At 37.7% G+C, this 22621-nt stretch overlaps 1 protein-coding gene across 1 annotated transcript; it reads left to right on the top strand.

The window, feature by feature from the left end:
• The first annotated feature begins 4305 nt into the window (after window positions 1-4305).
• Window positions 4306-4692, top strand: LOC124795671 (heat shock protein 67B3-like). Its single transcript, XM_047259744.1, has one exon. The coding sequence runs from the start codon at window positions 4306-4308 to the stop codon at window positions 4690-4692; it is 387 nt and encodes a 128-aa protein (XP_047115700.1).
• Window positions 4693-22621: the final 17929 nt, after the last annotated feature.

The following is a 22621-nucleotide window of genomic DNA, read 5'->3' as shown; positions in this document are numbered from 1 at the left end:
CTACATACATTAATATTTCTGAAGTTAAACTCCAGCAGCTTAGTAATGGAAAGTTCAAAGCCTTTCAGTTGGGTCAATATAATTTTTATTGATGTTGCAGAAATTTATTTGCTCTTTCACAAATATAGTGAATTACATTGTTAAGCAAACTCTAGGCTAAAATGAGTTGCTTATGAATATCCTGTTACTGAGGTTAATTTTACTTTATCATTTCATTGCCAATGCTTAGTAATGCGACATATGTCTACATTTAGTTTATACTGGAGTGGTACTTCCACCATGGTAATTTTATTCATGAGTGACCAATTGTTATGGTGTAAAATCTGGACATTTAGAAGCTTCTATTGAAACAGTTTCTACTTCTTTATCTAATGACACTTCTAAAACAGCACTTCCCCTAAAAAAATTTCTGTGTCTTTCTTGCATTTTCCTTCTGCCTGCTGGAGACAATCAATAGGTGTATTAACTTCTGGGGTTTGTACAAGTTTTGTTTTATTCACCTCTGCCCTCTCTAGTTTCTACCATTTTGTAATTTGTGTTTGACTGACAACTTGAATTATTTGCTTCTGTCCTATTTGGTTAAAACCACTCGGTTATTTGCACTTCATGGATGACATTATTGTTCATAACTTGGCTAAAACACTTTGTAATCTCCATTTGTTTACCACTCATCTTTTTTCCTTCACTATTTCTCAAAGTGATATAATTGTGCAGCTAGTAATTCTTTTCCTGGTGCATTAAATGAATCTATGGACTGCATAGAATCTTCACTCCAAGCTGCTCAATCCACAGTATCAATATTCTTAAAATATGTACTCTGCAATACACTTGTTTACAGCATAATTTCATAATTCACACATGACCAGGGTGGTAAATCTTTATATTATGGGTTACTCACAATGAGTACGTTATTTAGACAATTCCTCATTTCTGTACTAACTGTGTATTTCTCATTTTTATAGATTTCATTTGATTCTCCTACTAACATAGCGACAGAAAAGTTCTGTCAAAACAGGTCAGATTTGCACAACTCAGGATAAGTGTACCAGACTACAATTACCATTCATGTTATCTGGTTCCAAGTGTTGATGGTCCATGGTATACCTCATCAGCATGAAATAATGGCAGGCTCTACATCCTGGATCAACTCAGACAGCAATACTACTTAATCTCCTCAGGCTCAGGTGTTAGCATCCCAGACCTCAACCACCACAGCCTACTACAAAACAGCCTTGCAGCTTAATGCAGCAAACGTTTCTACAACCACTGTTTATGGATCCATAACACATCTATATGGAACTTTCAAATTGCACATATTAGTGAACCCATCCTCGGAGCTACTGGATTTCCCAGTGGCACACTAATGAAACACAACACCGGCTGTGTAGTCTCTAACATCATTGGCCACATCCTGCAGCTTCTTCAAGTGATGAATGACAAAATATCAAAAACAAATCAACATTACAATCATCTCCTTGACTGTGTCACCATACTTGAACAAATCCAACAAGTCCAGTATCATTACATTGAAACCTAATTAAAGTCTCTATGTCTCCAACAATATAATCAAACAGTATGCCTGGCAATGAAAAACAGTCTGATGAGCTGACCACAGCACTACACCATCTCCAAAACCTGAAACCAACTCCAGCCATTGATGACAACTTTATCAGACAGACATAGCACAGCTGTGACATGCCTCCATCTGCCTATGCAATCTTCCCATACCATCCAGGTCAGTAACATCCTCCTCACACAAGTCCATTCTGCCTCTGCCACATACAGTTCACACCTGCAGCCACCAAGAGGCCTTCCACTAGTGTATTTCACTCTATGTGACATCACAAATGGTACTGTAAACAAGAACCTCACCACACTAGGGCTCCTGTTTTAACACAGGCCATGCCATTTCCTTCTCATTAAACTCTACACAGGCAAACAGTGTTTGATGATCTACTAAAAGTAGTAATAGTTTGACCCTCAGACAGCCCATGTGCTTCACTCATCAAACTAGTGCTGAGGAAAGAATTTTACTCTTATGTGGTGACTACAAAATTCTTAACACTTGTACTACCATCAATAATTGGCTGATACCTTATATACAAGACTTTAATCTCTATCTGGTGGTTGCACCTGAATCCAGTGTTCTGAACTGTAAACAAGTTTATCAAATACCAATGCACCAGGAAGATTTTCAAAAGACAACAATCATTACACCATTCAGAATGTTTGAATATCTCTTTAAGCTGATGGCCCCAAAAATGCAGCCTAGACAAGGCCAAGATTTTTAGACAGTGTGCAATTGAAGCTGCCCTTCAGTTATGTTTACCTAGAAGACGTCCTCATCTTCTTACAAGATAATGACATTCGTACGGTTCCTCTTGATCATGGTTTCTATGTTCTTTCAGAGACTCACATCACTATCAAATATGAGAAAATCCAACTCTGACAAACTGAAGTTATCTTCCTGGATCATGTAGGTAACACCATAGGCACCCATCTAACATTACAGTGAATAGAAGTCATCCATCAATTATTCATTCCCCATGACTAGCAAGAACCATGACATTTCCTGGGGATGATAAAGTTCCACGGACACCACCTACCACATGTGGCTATCATACAGACACCATTAATGGAGGCACTAAAACACAAAACCTCTAGTGGCAAACAAAAACTACAATGGGCTTCTGAAATGTAGACAGCTATCAAATGACTAAAAGATTACCTGAAACATGTGACAACCTTGGCCCATCCATTCCCTCATACACAGTTATCAGTAATTTTTAGATGTGAGCAACTTTTCCATCAGTGCAGTTCTCCTACAGGCATCCAACAATCACTCAGATTCTTTTTACCCAAAAATAACTGCCTCATAATGCAAATTGTTAGTTTACAACTGTGAATTACTTGTGGTATATGAAACAATCCATCAATTTAAGGATGATATCAAAGGTAGACCATTGATTATTTACATGGACCACTGGCCACTAGTGGTCTCAACCTGTGACCCACCATAAAACATTAGACCAAGACATTTCTGATACCTTGACTACAGATGACATCATTGTGAATTACTTGCCATGCATCAGTGTTATCTCAGCACAACTTGATTGTGATGAGTTCACAGAAGCACAACACAGAGAGAAACAAATTCAAGACCTACTCAATGACGCAACTATGAACCTCCTACCGGATACAACAAGACAAATCTTGTGCAATGTCTCACAAAATCAAACTTGTCCCCTATTCCTGCAGCAATTTGGGAAACTCATTTTGAATCAGAAACTTAGCACATCCCAGGATCCAACCAATGGCAAAAATTGTTGCTGAGGACTTTTATGGCCACTTGTCAAGAGAGATTACAGAGGAAGGACACATACACATATACCTTCTCAGAGAAACAAAAAAGGGGACAATATCGATAACCAACACTTGAACAATTTACCATAAAAAAGGGCAGTTCCAACACATCCACATCGACTTTGTGGGACCCCTTCCTGAATCTCAAGGTTATTGGTATATGCTAGCAATCATTGATCATGTCACACAATAGGTAGAAGCTATCCCTGTATACAACATGTCAGCAGAGGCAACAGTCAAGAGTTTTCTTCAACATCTAGATAGCTCACTACAGATGCCCTGTGCCCATTACCAGTGACCAGGGCTGACAGTTTGAGTCTGCTCTTTTCTCTGCACTCTGCTCTCTCTGTGGCACCCACTGTGCAAAGCAGTGATATGGTGGGACGGTGGTACCAAACATTAAAGGCTGTTCTAATGTTACATTGAGATAGAAGCATTGACATTGGTGTGCCTAGGAATAGGCACCACACCACAGAAGAAAGGCCTCAATGCATCCTTTGTCGAATTCCTACGTGGCAAATCACTCACCCACCTATATTGCAAATCACCCACCATTCCTGCTGTTTCCTTGCTTCAGATATGATTTTCTGACACCACTGAACTTTGAACATCCATTGTAAGGGTTAAGGAACATATTGTTTGTCTGGAAATTCTTCCTCCACAACCCCATGGTGCACCTAAGATTTTCACCCACATAATGCTCATGCCTTGCTCTGTCACTCTCTCTGAGGTGATAAAATCTGGCCCACTTTGTAGCTTATGCATAGGAGCCCCCACAAAGTGCTAAAACTCAAAGCATATATCTTCAACATACTTCCCAATAGAAAACCCACCACAGTGTCAGTGAACTGTTTGAAAGTGGTGTGGATGCTTCAGGATGACCCATCCACCACTGACACATTGACTCCCTCCAGTTTCCATGATAATGTGACCGTACATACCATGCCCATCACTGACTTCATGGCAAAGCTTGATGTCAACAATTTCCAGCCTGATGACCTGAGCATTGAACTGATAGACAACTTCCTCATCTTGAAAGGCAGACACCCTAAACTTGACACCAAGAACGGGTTCATCAGCTGCTATATCACCTGTTCTTGTATACTGCCTAATAATTTTGATACAGCAGCCCTCTCATTGTGGCTATCTTCTGATAGCTTTTACAATGTTACCACTCCTCAGACATCACTACCCACTATGGCAGCAGTGATGGAAGACAAGGATAAGCTACCACAACCCAACCCCAACACAGTGCATCCAGTGTCAGAAGCCCCATATCAATCCCATTATGACTGCACACTGTGCCTGCCCCCATACCTACATGATTAATTCCTCCATGCAGTCTAATGAGCAGCTCAACCTCATCACCCCTCTGTTTCACATTACAAGGAAGGGAGAGTGGGGGGGGGGGGGGGGGGGGGGCACTCTCTATGGGAACCTCATACCTCCTAACACTTAGCACCAATGCCCGTAAAAATAGGGGCATGCACGGTCTGCCCAAAAGTCCGGCGCCCGTAATTTTACAGGCACGTGTTCTCATTCTTCCACTTCCTTACTTTGTGTGTTCTTATGGCTCTCGCTTGTCTGGGAGGCACTGCATGGACTGTAGTTCGAGTATTGGTCACTAGATGGTGTGGGCTTGCTGTGGAAGGGTATGCTTCCCTTTTTATTTGTCAAGTTTTGTGAGCGGCGATTTTTTACTGTGCAGTCTCAGTAGTGTCAACATGGCGAAGCGTGGCTTGATGGACAAAGAAATTGCTCGTGAGTTATATCATGATTTAGAAGAAAGTGACGTTGATTTGTCAGAGGAAGATGTTGTAGATGACTCTGATGATGATGTGGACTATGTTCAAGAAGAAGTTTCTGGCAGTTCAGGTAAAGAATTCTGACAACAAAACATGTATAATTTTTGTTCAGATTTTCACTGGAAAAACTCTCAGTAGATAATTATGACTGTATTTGCAAATACTACTCTTCTGATAGATTCAGAAGAGGAGAGCAGGTGTCCAAGCACTTCAGCAGCAAGTAATCCCATTGATATTGTGCCTGAAGAATGAGTGAGACTGACGGCAAGGGGAAAGCCGAGACCTGCGTGCCACACCGATTCTGAGGAAGGTTAAACGACTACTGATTGTGCACCAGATATTGATCTATTCTCAGGACAATCTGGAATATGCGATGTTGTCAGTTTAGACTAGAACAGTGCATCTCAAGAATTTTTTTCACGTCTCCTGACAGACAGTATGATGAAACATATAGAGGAACAATCTAATCTGTATGCTCAACAATGCATCAGGAAATTACGAAGCACAAATTCCCTTTCACCAAGTTGCTCATAATCAAAGTGGAAGGAAGTTACACTGATGGAAATAAGGAAGTTTCTGGCAATTGTAGTCCATATGTGTGTAAGTGTGAGGCCACATATACGAGAGCACTGGTCCAAGAACCCTGTTGTGTCGTGTAATTTCTGTCCAAACATCTTTTTCTGTGACAGATTTCTTTCTATTTTGAGAAACTTCCACATTAGTTATAATTCCTTAGCTAAGAGGAAAGGAGAAACTGGCTATGACCCACTGCACAAGGTGAGACCCCTCCTAGATAATGTGTGTGCTAATTTTCAGCGTGCGTATACACCATCTCAAAAAATTACAGTAGATGAAGGCATGTGTAAATTTCGAGGTCGTGTGTATTTCAAACAGTACATGCCACAAAAACCAAATAAATATGGTATGAAACTGTACATGTTATCCAAATCTGACCCAGGTTACATCAGGAATTTCTCTGTTTACGTGGGTGAAAGGTCTGACACAGTGACTCTGGTAGAGACATTGCCTTGCAAATCTGTCAGAAAAAGGCTACACTTTGTTTACAGACAGATTCTACACAAGTCCAATACTTGCTTCAGAACTGGAAGCTGCAAAAACTGCTCTTGTGGGAACAACAAGAAAATCTCGGCAGGGATTGCCTCGTGTTATAACAGATCCGAACCTTCAGCGAGGTGAACTTATTTTCAGGCGTAAAGGAAATATGTTCCCACTGTGTTGGAAGGACAAAAGAAATGTGCATATGATAAGTACAAGGCACACTTCTGAGATGGTCACTTTCACTGATCAGAGAGGAAGAGAGAAGTCAAAGCCAGCCTGTGTAGTGGACTACAATAAAAACAAGTTTGGTGTTGACTTATCAGATCATCGATTGTCATACGGCGCATTTGAACATCAAACTGTGAAGTGGTGGAGAAAGTTGGCATTCCATGTTATACTAATGGCAATTGTAATTTCCTGCATATTATACAATAAGGTTACTGGAAAACACCTCACAACATCTCACTTCATGACAGTTATCTGTGCATATCTTGCACAAAGCAAAGATTTTGAACCCCAACCTGGTCCATCTGGACTCTCAAGACTATCAACTGGAAATCATTTCCTGGAAAAGATTGAGACAGAAGTAGGTAAGAAACAGAAACGAAAACAGTGTGTAGTGTGTTCTCTGAGAGGAAAAAAACTGACTGGAAAAGTGTGGCGAAAAGACACAAGCTACCAGTGTAGTGAATGTAAAGTAGCATTGTGCAAAATCCCATGCTTCAAAATTTACCACACAAAGAGCAAAATTGCATCCTAAAATAGTTACAGGAGGTTACTGTAGATAAGACATACCGTATCCACCATAATTACAATTTTTGTGTAAAATAAAATAAAATTCATTCTAGGAAATACAGTTAATATACCTTTGACCAATTTTTCCTTTTCTCAAAAACAATGTTATAATAATAACGCTTGACAAAAGTATGTATTAATTCAAGGGAAATGTATTATATATGGTTTTAAACAAGAAAGTCTAGGTTTTTCAATGAGAGTAATTTTATTGCTATAACTGAAACCTCTCATGAGTTGTAGTAGTTTAAACTACATTAAAATAATCCATTCTTTATGGTAGACACCCATGTGCAATGGCTCAGGACCCAAAGTGCTAACATTGCTGACTAGTGACTTTATTTTACAGTGGATGATCTTTGACTCACTGTGTACTCAATAATGTGCTCTGTGCTTCTGAGTAGAGCATTCATGTTTGTCTTGCTGCATAATATTCATACAGAAAGAATTATTATCGTAATTACCTTGCCATAACTTAGTTATACCACTCCTACACTGTACTGGACCACTGGTGTTAGTTCTAACAAGTCAAGAAGCCGAGTAATAAAACATTGTACAAAACGATGCCAATATTCACACAAAATGCTACAGTTCACACACAGTACACTGCAGTGGTCAATTTATTCATTAATTGAAAGTGATTGTGCTCAATAGTAGCTCACTCAAATGACATTGACGGTTGAAGTCGCCTACCAGCCATGACACAGTTGTCAAAATATTCATTAGCCTGAGTTACAAAAATCAGTTCAGAAATTTTAAACAACTTCACTTAGTTTTCATAGTGCAGGTGCATGTATTTCCATAAACAAATTAGACATAGCTGTAATATGAGCAACTATTGCGAGCACGGATGTTATATATTTGTTAGACTGACCAGGCCTGCATGCAGACTGCTACCTTTGAGAGATGTCCATTAATTTATGACTGGAATGTGAACACATTGTTCAAAAAATGGTTCAAATGGCTCTGAGTACTATGGGACTTAACATCTGAGGTCATCAGTCCCCTCGAATGTAGAACTAATTAAACCTAACTAACCTAAGGACATCACACACATCCATCCCCGAGGCAGGATTCAAACCTGTGACCGTAGCAGCCACGCGGTTCTGGACTGAAGGGCCTAGAGTCGCTTGGCCACTGTGGCCAGTGAACAAATTGTTATTTTAAAAACTACACAATTATTCCTAAAGTGGCAATGTTGAATTCTGCTATTTAGGATGGACCATAAGTATTAGTGAAATCACTTCATTCATACATTTTGGGGATACCTTACTTACAAATACAAGCACCATACTGACAATCACTGTAAAATATGCAAAATTCGTAATTAATGACTCATCAGTTAGTAAAGTTTGTCACATTGTGCATGAAAATCAGGTTAATAGAAGTGCAATGACAAGGATCAGAATTTAACAAGTATTGCAGCCAAATCAGTAATGTAAAATTTGGCTGTCTATGAAATCTTATATTCCAAGTTTCACAGAATTTGGACTATGTTATTTATTGAACTACCAACCTTTATATCTTGTGATGTCACAATGTCCAAAAATACTTAATAGCTCATAGTGTGTATCTTGTTAAATAACGTGATAGAATTTTTAATGAAGTGTAATTTGTAATCATCTGAATTCTTAGAAAATCTAAGTGCAACATTGAAATCAGCACTTCAAAAGTATTGAATAATGAATCTGACTGGGAAAGAGAGTAGTTGACATTTTGAAATATTCCAACAACTCACAAATGTGCAGTACTTAGAAAATGTACAGAATTCAAGAAATAAACACAGTGTAAAACATTAATTTTTCACAAAGTTAAAATATAACAGATGGAATAGTTCCAGTGTGCTATGTCATAACCGATTAAGTAATTTTTATTTAGATTGCTTTAAATCCATCTGAGCTGAAGCAGATATGGCTGACCTCGGGCGCTGCAGTAGTTATGCCTATCAGCATCACCAGAATACTAGCAGCAGCAGTAGTACTGGCAGGAACAGAATGATTGTGATATTAGGTGAAACGTATTGTATTTTATTGTTAAAGGAATTAGTGACACTTTCTGTAACAGTGTGTTCAAGATGAAATTGTAGCTTCAGTTTATCTCATTCACACAGCAAAAACTCATGGAATACTAATAAAGCACTTGTTCTGCTTCACTTTTAATGGAGTCTACATGTTACAAAAGCCTCCATCAAAACCAAAGAAAGTAAAATCAGGTCCTTCTTTTCCAGGAAGTGTAAATTACTACTGTTAATTAATTTTTAATTTTTCTGACTTTTTTCAGACATCTGAATACAAGTTCACTTTAAAAAATGATGGGGTAGTTCCGTCAAGTTTTGTAATGGAATTGATAATGACAGAAGTTAATTACATTCATCAGCCCAGCTGGTTGTCAGACAAACACCTGTCATTGCAAGCATTGCTTGCAACCAATACCAGGAGTGCTGCATCCATTGACCAGTTGGGATCCCAGCTGTCATGTGCCAGTAACAGTAAGTAAAAGAATGGAAAATCTAGGATGAAATTTAACAATATAACCCCTTATAGCAGAGATGCTGAGTCACAAACAGGCACAACAAAAGACTGTCGGAAAGTGAGCTTTTGACCAACAAGGCCTTTGTCAAAAATAGACAATATACACATACATACATTCCCACTCAAGCACAAGTCATGTATACTTGACCACAGTCTCTGGTAGCTGAAGCCAGACTGCAAGCAGCAGTGCATGATGGAAGAGGCAACTTTGTGGCGATAAGGAGGAGGCTGGGGCAGGTAGAGGAAGGGATAGCTGGGTAGGGTTGGGGGGACAGTATAGCACCATTAGCGAAAGAATGCAGGGAGTAGATGGAGGGAGCATAGGGCAGCTAGGTGCAGTCAGCAGGTCAGATGGTGGGTGAGGGAGAGAGGGGAGATAGCAGAAAAGGAGAGAAGTAAAAAGAGTTAGCGCATTGGTGGAAGAGAGGGCTGTGTAGTGCTGACTACCTCTCATCATGCCCTGAAATAAGAAATGTCCTACTCACTGTCCTTCCCACCCTTCCACTGCCCACTGAACCTACACAATATTATTGTCGATCCCTATACAACCACTGCTCCAAGTCCCTTGCCTGAAGGCTACTATCAATGTAATAGACCTAGATGCAACACCTGTCCATGCATCCTCCCACCATCACCTACTCCAGTCCAGTCACAAACATCATCTATCCCATCAAAGACAGGGCTACCTGTGAAACCAGTTACGTCATCTGCGACCAATATGCTGCATTCTATGCAGGCATAACAACTAACAAGCTGTCTGTCTGCGTGAATGGCCACTGACAAACTGTGGGCAAGAAACAACTGGGCCCTGATGGTGCTGAGCCCACCACCCAACACGATATTCTTCATTTCAGTGACTGATTTACAGCCTGTGCCATCTGGATCCTTCCCACCAACACCATCTTCCCTGAACTGTGCAGATGGGAACTCTCCCTGCAATATATTTTACCTTTCCATAACCCTCCTGCCCTCAACCTTAGTTAGTCAGTATTCTTACCCATCGAGCTCCTTCCCTGCTCCCATTCCAGCACTACACAGCCCTCTATTCCAACAAAGCACCCACTGTTTTTGTTTCTTTCCATTTCTGCTACCCCCCCCCCCCCCCCCGCCCCTTTCTCCTCTTCACCATCCACCATCTAACCTCTTGACTGCATCTAGCTGCCCTAGCTTCCACTAGCAGCACCCTGCTATCTCTCCCCCTCCCTGCCCCAGCCACCTCCTTAACCTCCACCCAGATGCTTCTTCAATCATGTGCTTTGTGTGTGAGTTGTGTTTGTGTGTGTGTATGTGTGTGTTGTCTATTTCTGACAAAGGCCTTTCAGTGGCTGAAAGCTCACTTTGTGACAGTATTTTAGTTGTGCCTATCTGTGACTCAGCATCTCTGCTATATGGTGAGTAACAACTATCTTTTTCTTAATATAGTAACAGTTGGTATATTTATTTATCCAGTGATCATCTCACAATGATAAAGAATTCTTCATCATAATGCAATGAGAATGAGCAGCTCAAATACACATTCACTCAGAATGTATAAGGCTGTAATTATGAGGGCACTACAGGTGGTCAGCTATGGTTGTACCAGGAATTTTACATAATTGTCTGTAACTCTAAATGACTGATACAGGTTTCCATATTTTTCATTCATCAGAAGTTGTCATCCCCTTATTATTATGAATACTAATAAAGCTCTTATATGTCATTACTGATTTATAATAAATTATAACCACAAAGGAAAATCATGTAGTTCAATTAAATAATTAATTAGTATTACTTATAAATAAAAGTACTGTTAACTATTAGTGGATTTCTTTTTATTTTGGTTGATTAGGGAGAACAAGAAACAGTTTTTTTTTCAGGAACAAACAAAGGCATGGAAGGAGAACATCAAATACCCTTCTCAGTCAGTCCAAAGGAAGGAAGTCTAGAACCAAACCAAGAGATGGAGTGTTGTATTAAGTTTTCACCTAGCCTCCTGTTCGAATATAAATCCACATTAATCTGCAGGTAATAAACAGCTTATATTATGAGACCTACTCTTCCTTTTCGCAAACAATTATTCAATGCTGCTTCATTAACTGCTTAAAATGGAAACTCCAGGTTGTAATATCAACAATGTAAGGAAATGCATAGATTGCTACTCAATATAAGGATGAAATTTGAGTTGCAGACAGGCACAACAAAAACACTGTTATGATTTAGCTTTTGGCCAAAACCTAGAGTGAGGACTGGATTACAAATGCTAGTGTACACACCCACAATACAATAAGGAAGAAGTACGGAGCATACCCCACCGACTGGCAATGCTAGAAAATGTACCCCAGTACTCTGGTATCAGACTACTAAGAAGTCTGCCTAAAAACCTGCAAGATAGTGTACTTGACAATGACTTTCCAAAGAAACTTAAACTTTATCTCATTGAAAAAGAGTTTTACAGTATTACAGAATACTTATGGCATTAAATTTTTATATATTGTTATTCATTATCAATTATGTAAAAATGTAAGCTAAAGGTGTAGAAAAATAAGTGATAATGAATGTTAATACTTTTGACATTTCCTATATTACACATACATTTACTGTACACAATGTAATCTTACAGGATAAAATGAAATTCAGTTCAATTGTTCGGAGAAGATAGCCCACACAAACACAAATGTTCACACAAACAAGCACATCTCATGTACACATGACAGCAATCTCTGGCAATTCGGGACAAGGTCATGTGTTGAGGTGTGCTTCCTTGAGTGAATGAATAAATTTTTTTCTTCTTCTTCTGTAGAAGGCTTTGGCAGAAAGTTAAGTCATAGCAGTCCTTTCATTGTGCCTGCCTGTAACTCAGTGTGTCATGTTTATGGTGAGTAGCAGTCTATCCTTTTCCTTGTATTGTCAATAAATTGCTAGGTCATATTTGAATTTATACCATATCTTACATTCTTCATCTGTATAAAGTATACTCTCTGCTGTGAAAAAATATACATAAGATAAAGTTGTATGTTCTCTTTTTAGGGTATTGAATTGCCAGCCGGACATGGAAAAAAAATGTGTAGTAATACATGGCAGTACCCTAATGCCAGTCTGCCATTTCCAAATTGAAGAATCTGACTACCTGAGTAGTGGAAGGCGAATACCTTCCTTGCCAGCTCCATGCAGAATAGGAAATGACATTTCCTTTGTACCAGGAGCTCCACTAAACTCTGACACAAAAGTGATTGAATTCAAAAGCTTTGGTTCTGGACACCCATGTGTACGGTATGAGAGATGATAAAATAACACACAAATTAATTACATACTGGCTATAGGAGAAATCAAAAAGAAATATTTGATTTAATCATGACTTAGTGGCATATTTCTGTTTTAATTTCTGAACATTTAAAACAAGTTGAAGATCTCTGTAGTACTTAGAAATCTTATTAAAATCTGACTGAATATTTTTGCAGCTTCTTTCTAACAGTATTTGATTATAGATAACTGCATTACCTGTAAAAAGTCTGAGGTTTCTATTAATATGATCTCCAAGGTCATTAATATTCAACATTAACAGCAAGAGTATCATCACATTTCCCTGGGGCACACCTGAATTTACTTCTACATTTGATGACGACTGTCCATCCAAGATAATATGCTGTGTCCTCCCTTCCAAAGACTCCTCAATCCAGTTACAAACTTTGTTGATTCCCCATATGATCATACTTTTGATAATAAGTGTAGATGTGCTACTGAGGCAAAAGTTTTCTGGAAATCAAGAAACAGTGCATCTACCTCCATACCTTTATTCTCAACCCTCAATATGTAATGTGAGGAAACAGTAAATTGGGTTTCACATCATAAATGTTTTCAGAATCCATTCTAAAAACAATATCAAAGAAATCCACTATGGCCTGAAGCACTCTGGAGAGATATCAATATTTTGAGGACATGAGTGTGCACAACATGACTGAGTGTCTCAGTTGAATAAAGGGAGAAAGTTAGAGAGTGTTTTTAAAAGGAAAAAATATTTTCACATATAATGTTATGAACATGCAATTCTTCAACAAATGGTTTCAGAGAGTTTTGACTGTGCTTACACCAGAAACCAAACTGTAAAGTATATGCAATATTTGTAGCCTTCCAACAACAACATCTCATATAATTTTTGTAATCCTGTAAAGGAAGCATTTAAATAGAATTATTTTTTGCTCGTTCATGTTTGAATACAAGGAAGCATTTAATTAGAAAGATAAAGGGAAATACACCGAAGTTTTTGTGGACCATGGACAAATGGCTTCAAAATTGAAGATATTCTATGTGTTTGAAAAACTAGGTATGTGTGAGTGCATATTGTTTCTCAGGAGTGTCATTCCTCATATGCACCAGAGTGAGTAACATAATGCAATTGGATAGATACAAAATCTACTCATCAGGTGGTAGCAGAACACACACATAAAAGAAGGTTATAATTAGGCTAGCTTTCATAGCCAGTTGTTCCTTCTTCAGGCAGAAGGGTTGAAGGGGAAGGAAGAGGGGTAAAGAAAAGAGACTAGAGAGGTCTAGGGAAAGGGGTAGATTTTAGAAAAGTCACCCAGAACTGTGGGTCAAGGGAGACTTACGGGATGTGATGAGAACGAAGGACTGATTGTTGGGGACTGCACGGGATGAGATTTGAAAATGTGAGAGTTTAAAGGTGGAAGACAGTGTAATATGCAAGACAGCGATTACTGCTAAAATGTAATGTGTGAGTTAATAAGACTGAAAAGCTAAGTGAAATGTATGTAACAGAGGTGTGAGGGGGACAGCAAAAAATAGACCGGAAAAAAATGAAAGATGTAAAAAATGGAATCAGATTGAAGAAAAGAGTAGTTACTTTGAAGAAATACTTTGACAGTAGAAATTAACATAAGTTAAGGCCAGATGGGTGGTGAGAACCAAGGACATGTTGTAGCACTAGTTCCCACCTGCAGATTTCTGAGATACTGATGTCTGGGGGAAGAATCCAGATGGCGAGTGTGGTGAAACTCGCACTGAGGTCACAATGGTCATGTTGTAGAGCATGCTCTACAACAGGTTGTTGTGTGTTGCCAGTATACATCCTTTGCCTAAGCTGACTCATCCTAGGTGATAATTTGGTGGTAGTCATGACACTGTAAGAGGCCAAATAATGTTTATGTAATAGCTTGTATATGACGTGTCATTTAACAGGTGGCTCTCCCTTTCATAGTATATGTTTTGCCCTTTACAGGGCTGATATATGTGATGGTAGGAGGTTTATTTATTTATTTAGTCAGTCCTTCAAATCCTATATGTATAGAATATATACAAATATATTGGACATGGTTAGGTATTTACTAGACAAAATACAGTTTGTATTGCAATCCTTGCCTTGGGCAAGTCTTCCAGTGGAGATAGCCACAGTGGTAGAAGACATAGGATAGGGACACAGATGCAGAAGGAGCGTAGGGTTTGACAGGAATATTGTGGAGATTGGGAGGGTGATGGAAAGCTATTGAAGATATGGTGGGCAAAATCTCAGAAAGAATGGATCTCATTTCAGGACATGATTTTAGGAAGTCATAGCCTTGTTGAAGTAGCTGATGAATACATTCCATACCAGTATAATGCTGAGTGACTAGTGGTTGTAACAAATTTTTTTGGCAAGGGGGGGACTGGAATTGTGACAAAAATAAAAAAAATAATCATTGAAAGATTATTTGATTAAACAGAGAATTTGAAAAGTTGGTTGTTGTACTTGTGTTCCAATGACATGAAGAATACGTGATCATGGGTGTGTCTTTGTTATTGATCACTGTGGCCTCCACCACTCAGAATTAACTTTGAGACAAATACATATGCTTACTGCTAAAACAGTTTCCAAACATTACACTTTATTAATTAGTTTTGCAGTATATAAAGGTCAGTTCATTGCTTCTACATATCTTAGTTCAGTGTAACTTGGTGTAATCTGCTTTCTGTCGCTGCTGCTGAAGTTGTCATACCAGCCCATTTCATCTGCAAACTGTATCTAGTTACATGAATTCCATAAAATAATCCAGGCACCAAGTTGTTTTATAACAGTTTATTAATAACAAGCTGCACAACTTGTTGGTGGGAGCCCACTCCACACAACAGACTACATAGTCACAAAACTGTAGTACAACAATTATATTATTACACTGATGTGCGACACAATTGTCGCATCTGTGAACTGTCTCCAACTGAGCTTTTTGAGCTTTCTGCTCCCCCTAGTTATATGTTCTTAACACTGAAGTTAACAAAACAATACTGTAAATTTATAAAATTAACAATTAAAAGTTCAAAGTTATTATGAATAACTGTACACAAAACCTTTCATATACTATGCCCAAATTGGAGTATACAATATAAAAGATTTTTACATAAGATATACATCACATTATACAAAATAGTGAAAAACCACAATGCCAACCTAATTTTTGTTAATTATGTTGTCATTACTGAATGAAAAATAATGCTAGCATATATTGGACAAACATGGCATACAAGTAAACAAATGAAATAGTAAATTTTATGAAATTTAAGGTATTATATGAAATCACTTATTCAATGAATTGCCTCTTTGGAAAGTATTTCATTAGGGTATCAAAAAATGAATTAAAACAGGGAGTTGTTTTATTGCATGGTGTGCTCCAAAGTTATTTTTTGGAGGGATCAGCAGTACCAGTATTAGATGTGATGGCCAGGGAAATCTGCTTTTGAACTAGGCTGGTGGGGTAATTATGTCCAGTGAAGGCTGAGGTGAGAATGGTGTTTTGTTGCTGTAAAGAGCCTATACCTGAACAAATATGTTTTCCTTGAATGCCAAGGTTGCATGGGAGGGAATGGTTGACATGGGAAAGATGGCAACTGTCAAAATGTAAGTACTGTTGTTTGTTAGTAGGTTTAATGTGGACAGAAGCATGTAGCTGGCCTTTGGTGTAGACAAATAATGTGATATCATGAAATACAGCTGTGCTACATTACACTAGATACTTTTATGAACATGTTAATAATATGACCATATGCTTTCATTTACAGAAAATTTGATATTTTGAATCCTACAGAAAAAAATTTTCATTATTTTTGGCACCGTTTGAGTGAATCTGTGTCTGAAAAAGAATTTCCCTTCCACTGTGACACAGTAAGTGGCTGGTTAGCAAGTGGGCATAAGACAACAGCATCCTTCAGCTTTTTATCAGAGGAAGTTGGTATCTTTGAGTCATTCTGGTATTTCTGTGTGCCTGAGCTAGAAACTGAAATACCATTTCTGTTGGTGGGAACAGTTACGGAACCATGTGTTCATTTTGCAAACACAAACTTACAATTTGACTCAACATTCACAAGTAAGTTTACAGTTAATCAGAAACTAATTATTCGTAAACCTTCAGTGTTTGAGGTCATAATTTGCTGCAGGTTTCATGCATCATTTTTTGCAGATACATTTGCCCATGCTCATACTGGTACATTCTACATGTCATTTAGCTGTCTACTGATTACACTAGAAGTATTTTTTCCTATCTCAGCCAGAGGAATACTTTCTTAACTCTTAATTTTTGGCAATAACTTGTATTACATTGTTTTTCTCATATAAGTAGGATATTCTCAGTATGTTTTTTAACATTTTATACTACGTAAAACATTTTAGCCTCCACTCCTAATTTCTTTGCATTGACGTGTATAATGAATTTAAAAAATGGTCCATTACAAGCACTTACAACCAGCATCTGTTGTTCATCTCTTTATTCTCAGTTGTAATATCATTTTCAAGCTCTACTTTAGCATGTCAGATTTTTCTGCTCTCAGTAAATTCACCTGGATAACAAATAGTACAAAACATTTCTCATTATATACTGAAATCATTATATCTTAGGCATTGTACTCCTGATACCTTGATTTGCCTTGAATAATATGGCATTAATTCAAGGATTGAAAGAGTGACTGACTGAAGAAAGCTACAAAGAGTTGAGTAGCAAATGGGTGCCTCCACCTATAAGCTCTGCCAAAGTGACTTCAAATCAAAGAAAGAAACCTTTTATTATATATTTCCCTTATTTACAGACATAGATAATACACTGAAAATAATATACCTCAAGGTTAAACAACATGATATAAATATGTATGGTGTAATCAAGGTTCAACTATAGTAGGTAGTGTGATGTTAAGAAATACATAAAAGTTTATTTTCTATGTAAGTAATCTAAAATGGACCAAAAAATGTGCTATTTGCAATTTTAAAACATTTATAGAAACAATTAATAATAGTTGATAGTTAGTCTGCTGAAATAAGCACTCAGAAATACATGTATACCTGACATTTTTAAATTTCCACTTGATACTTTAAACACCGTGCGCACTCAATGCAGATGGCTGTGGCAGCTGACTTTGATGTTTGGTACTGCTGAGAATGCCTTGGCTAATGAGCATGCTCATGTGATGAGGTGGGCAAGCCTCATATTATTGCAGGAGACAGCAGGTGTTGCATAATGGCCAGCTGCATGGGTTGAGGTCGGTGGTCTCCCCCATGGCTTGAAAGGGGTGGCAAGTAAAGAAAGAGAATGTGCAGCTTTTCTGCACACTGTCAGCTACCTCAGCTGGCCTCAGCAGGAACAGGTGCAATACAAGGCATTGAGCTCCACTGCTGGAACCCCCATTTTACACAACAGCTTCGAGTCTGTAATCTTACCCTCCTACACATCACTATCAAAATTCTCTATCTATGAACGTTTTGAAAGCTTCAAGGTACACAAAAGAAGAACTTTTTTCTTATCTTCATTATCTCATTGTTGTTGGCTCCAAGTCTTGTTGTGTCTAAGGGTAGGTTCTTGCAGCTGTAATATTTATAATGTTGTGGGTTCTTGTTTAACAGAATAACTGATGTAGATTTGCCAGTTGCTATGAATCTCTTTTTATTTTATCCAATTTTTCTAAATCACACCAACTTTACAATTTTCACTTCTATCACACCACCAATTACGTTATTGGTAACACAATAAAAATCTTGTCTTATTCCATCAGAAGCATGCCCACTACTACCAACATTCTGCGGTACTCACAGTATTCCAAAGAGTTTACAAAGTGAAAGAGTTTACATATTTTCATGACAAAAGAACAATCATCAAGTTATATCATTATTTTATAAATGAGCTTAGAAATAAATTTAATAATTAGCATCAGATTGTGGAATTAATAATATGAATACTAAATGGGCCCGAAATTATGTAACTTCAAATAGTTTTCAAAGAAGAGTAATTTTAACTGTATGTACAGAGTACTAACAAATTAATTTCTTTTTATGTATTTTACCCCCAAAACATAACACATTATGCACAAAATCATATGAAATTCATAAAAAAGAGAGATATAGGGGTTGGGGGAATAATGTTAGAGAGGAGGGTGACTCATTGCAATATCCCCCTCACAAAATTTTGAAACAGAATGTTTGCAGTATTTTGTAACAGACTATAATGTTTGAAAAACGGTGTACAAAATGCTGCCAGGTATAGCATATGGATGCATAGAAGTATCTGATACATTTACAGAGAGCGTAAGAAAAATATCTACTATACAAATCATAATCTATACATATATCATGATATGGCATTCATATTTTCAGGTCTATGGAACATACTGTCTCAAGACAAATAATACAAGGTCAAAACTACAACATTGCACCACTAAACTATAGAAATGATTACAGAGATAATGTAAATAACTAGAATTTATAAATTTTATGTTAAGATCTACACAGTCACACCTTCAAAATCTTAAAAGGCAAAAAAAAAATTTCAGAGTCTATGTGTACTGAACTGACTCAAAAAACTCACAATAATGGGTACAGACCAGAATAATATACTCAGTCGTGAATAGGAGTCAATCAGCCACATAAACCAGAGTATTCAAGGGTATGTTGACTCACAAAAGAACAAAATAATGGAAAAATATTAGGGCCTAATTTTAAGATGTGGAGACCCACCCATGAATCCAAACCACATCGGGTAGAAACCAGCAAAAAATGTTTCGACACAACAAAATGAATAAAGTTTATAATCATATCAATAAGTTCAATCATGTGCATAGAGTAGTTGTAAGAAGCATTAGCCTCAAAATTGTATGTTCTCCTTGAGTACACACACAGTCACGATGATCAGGGGTACCCAAAACAGAGCTAAGAATGAGTCAGTCCACAACTCAAGATCCAATCATATACAGTATTGCAATATTCAGTACAAATATAGGTAAGCTGAGTCATAATTAGCTTTGAATGAAGACACAATCCAGTAGATTGAGAACCAAAATCAATGTATGAAAGCAGACATATATATGAGGGTTGGAACTTAAATAGTGGCAACTATTTATTCACAACCGATACAAAAGAGTTACATGTTTGCACCTGTTACTGTCCTTAAAAGTAGTCACCAGCATTGTGTAGAACCCATTGCCAGTGATGTGGAAGTATACCATTAGCAGAGCCTGTTCTGTTGATGGTGTGAGTGGAACGGTCTAAAGTTATGGTGATTCAAATGTACGACTGTGATGATTTTATACTAACGCATTATGTTCCTCCACGGCAGACCGTCAATGCACAGTAATATTCTTTGTTTTTGGAGCATCACCTGCAAAGCTTCGTGAAAGAAGTGGTGACACTTTCTCCACAACCCACCCATCATTTTGCACGACAATGCACGGGTGCATACAACGCAAGCTGTGGCTGCTCTGTTTAGTCGACAGGACTGGGAAGTACTGTACCATCCACCATACTCCCTGGACTTTAAGTACTTGTGACTTTGATTTGATTCCAAAGATGAAGGAACCACTTTGTGGCATTCGTTTCAGGACTGTTCCAGAGATTTGACAGGCAGTAGATCGCTCCATGCGCACCACCAACAAAACGGGCTCTGCTAACAGTATACTATACCTTCCACGTCTCTGGCAATGGGTTCTACACAGTGCTGGTGACTACTTTGAAGGACAGTAACAGGTGCAAACATGTAACTCTTTTGTATTGGCTGTGAAAAAATAGATGCCAATTTTTAAGTTCCAACCCTCATACACCTTGTTATGTTATCTACACTTGTGAATGTTTTCCACTCTATTTACTAATTGTCCATACAAGGATTCACTTACAAATGATAAAAAAATACTGATTTAAAGTTACAAAATGCATTGGAAAGTCAATCCCCCTGCATCCATTTATGCTGACTAACACTGTCTTTAGAAGTCTTGGCTAACAATTTACAAATATCAGTCTCAACACAGATCCAGTTGACAGATGCTGGAGTACATTACCCAGTACCCATGATCTCTTTCAAGTTGAGTTTGACTGGTCCATAGGGTACAGCCATACAGTAGTGTGGGGAGTGGATCTGCGTGCATCTTTCAGCTTTTCTAACATTCTAACGACTCAAAGTATGAGTATGAATCTGGGTTATATCGGTTTATTTCCCAAAACCACTTTCCACTTTTTTATGAGGTGACTTACTTGGAACTTGCAGCAACTCTTCATTACTGGCCAGCCAGCTGCTGGAAACCCTCTTGTCTTCTTCTCTGTCTAATAATGCTAGGTACAGGAGTTTTTAGACTCTTTCTATTTATGAAATAAGTAGACATAGAAATTTTACTTTTTGTCAATTAATGATATATTTGCCCTGTATAAACAATAAAACTCTCACTTTCCACATAAATATGTAACTTCCTGCAAGTCTTTCATACAGCTGAATGTCAGAAACAAATTGAGTTACAGTTAAAAGAAAGTTGGCTTAGGTACCATAACTTTTATTAACATCAATCAGAAAATAAGTCTTGCTTATAGCAAGCTTACTTCACGAGTTTTCAAGAGTTCTTTTTCAAGTGTCTTTGTTTTAATAACTATAGTCAATGACACAATAAGCGCAGAGTTGCACATAAACTCCATGGTTCTTCCTTACAAACTCACTAAAACTTCTGTGGATTGCCCGACAGGTACTTGTTGGCGCCGTTCATCTGCCGCGTCTACTTTCTTCCCGCAACTGATGTTAAACCTGCAAGCACAAACATCTGACATGCAGTAGGTAGGATTCTAACAACCCACACTCATATCCAGATTATCGTGTGTTCGAGATGGTAAAAGGCTGAGTGGTTCTAGAATTTACACAGAAATTCTCGAATCAGTACACTTTCTACCTAGAGTTCTCATCACATGCCCCAGTGGATAGGTAACTTCCTGTCTATTGCTCACGTCAACTCATGAAACATTGTTTTGTATAGTCAATATACTGTTCAATACCTCCTCCACATCACATGAGATATGTACTTCTCAATCATTTTACACAAACAGTTATATGGGATTTATGTCAGGTGAAATTAAAAAGTGCTCGCATTTGAAACATTAATAAACAGAGTTAAATGCTATCAAACGAATCGACTAATAAGGTAACACACACACACACACACACACACACAGACATAGATATGCTCAGATACTATTCCTAACCTGTGCAGTACGAATTCTGAAAAAAACCTGACATCAAATTCTATAGCAGGTATATATTACAGAACACAACTATATAATGTATCACAATTTTTTTAACTCAGTCAATGGATAACATGCAACTTTATAAATTACATCTAAATACTAAATTCCAGACAAATGAAACACAGTTATATAGTTTTATGAATCCACAAATAGGTTAAAATTCAGACAATGGATAAGATAGAACTTTAGAAACTACATGATCTCACACTCTACATTCATGACAAACAAAACACAATTATATAGTCTTAAAAATACACAGACATAGTGAATATTTTCTTCTAGATTAAGGTTCCTTATGCATTCATGATCATATGTTTTGCCTTCTATACCAAATGTTAAAAGTACTTAACATTTTACATACTTGCTTTGTTTAGCAGTGGCACCTCTTATCTTTACACGTGCAATGGACATTTCCACAAAATTCTTACTATTGTTAATCTTGTCTCTAAGTTGTTCAGATATGTCACAAATTGGGCGACCTGTACCAGTCAAACAGTCCCTTCCCACTGATCAATCTTAATCTTAATGTGAGGACATCCGAAATCTGAATCATCATCTCTGTTTGTTAGGCA

The sequence above is a fragment of the Schistocerca piceifrons genome, chromosome 4, assembly GCF_021461385.2.
Source record: "Schistocerca piceifrons isolate TAMUIC-IGC-003096 chromosome 4, iqSchPice1.1, whole genome shotgun sequence".
NCBI classification, from domain to species: domain Eukaryota; kingdom Metazoa; phylum Arthropoda; class Insecta; order Orthoptera; family Acrididae; genus Schistocerca; species Schistocerca piceifrons.
The sequence above is the reverse complement of the archived record's forward strand: the minus strand, read 5'-3'. Positions and strand labels throughout refer to the sequence as shown.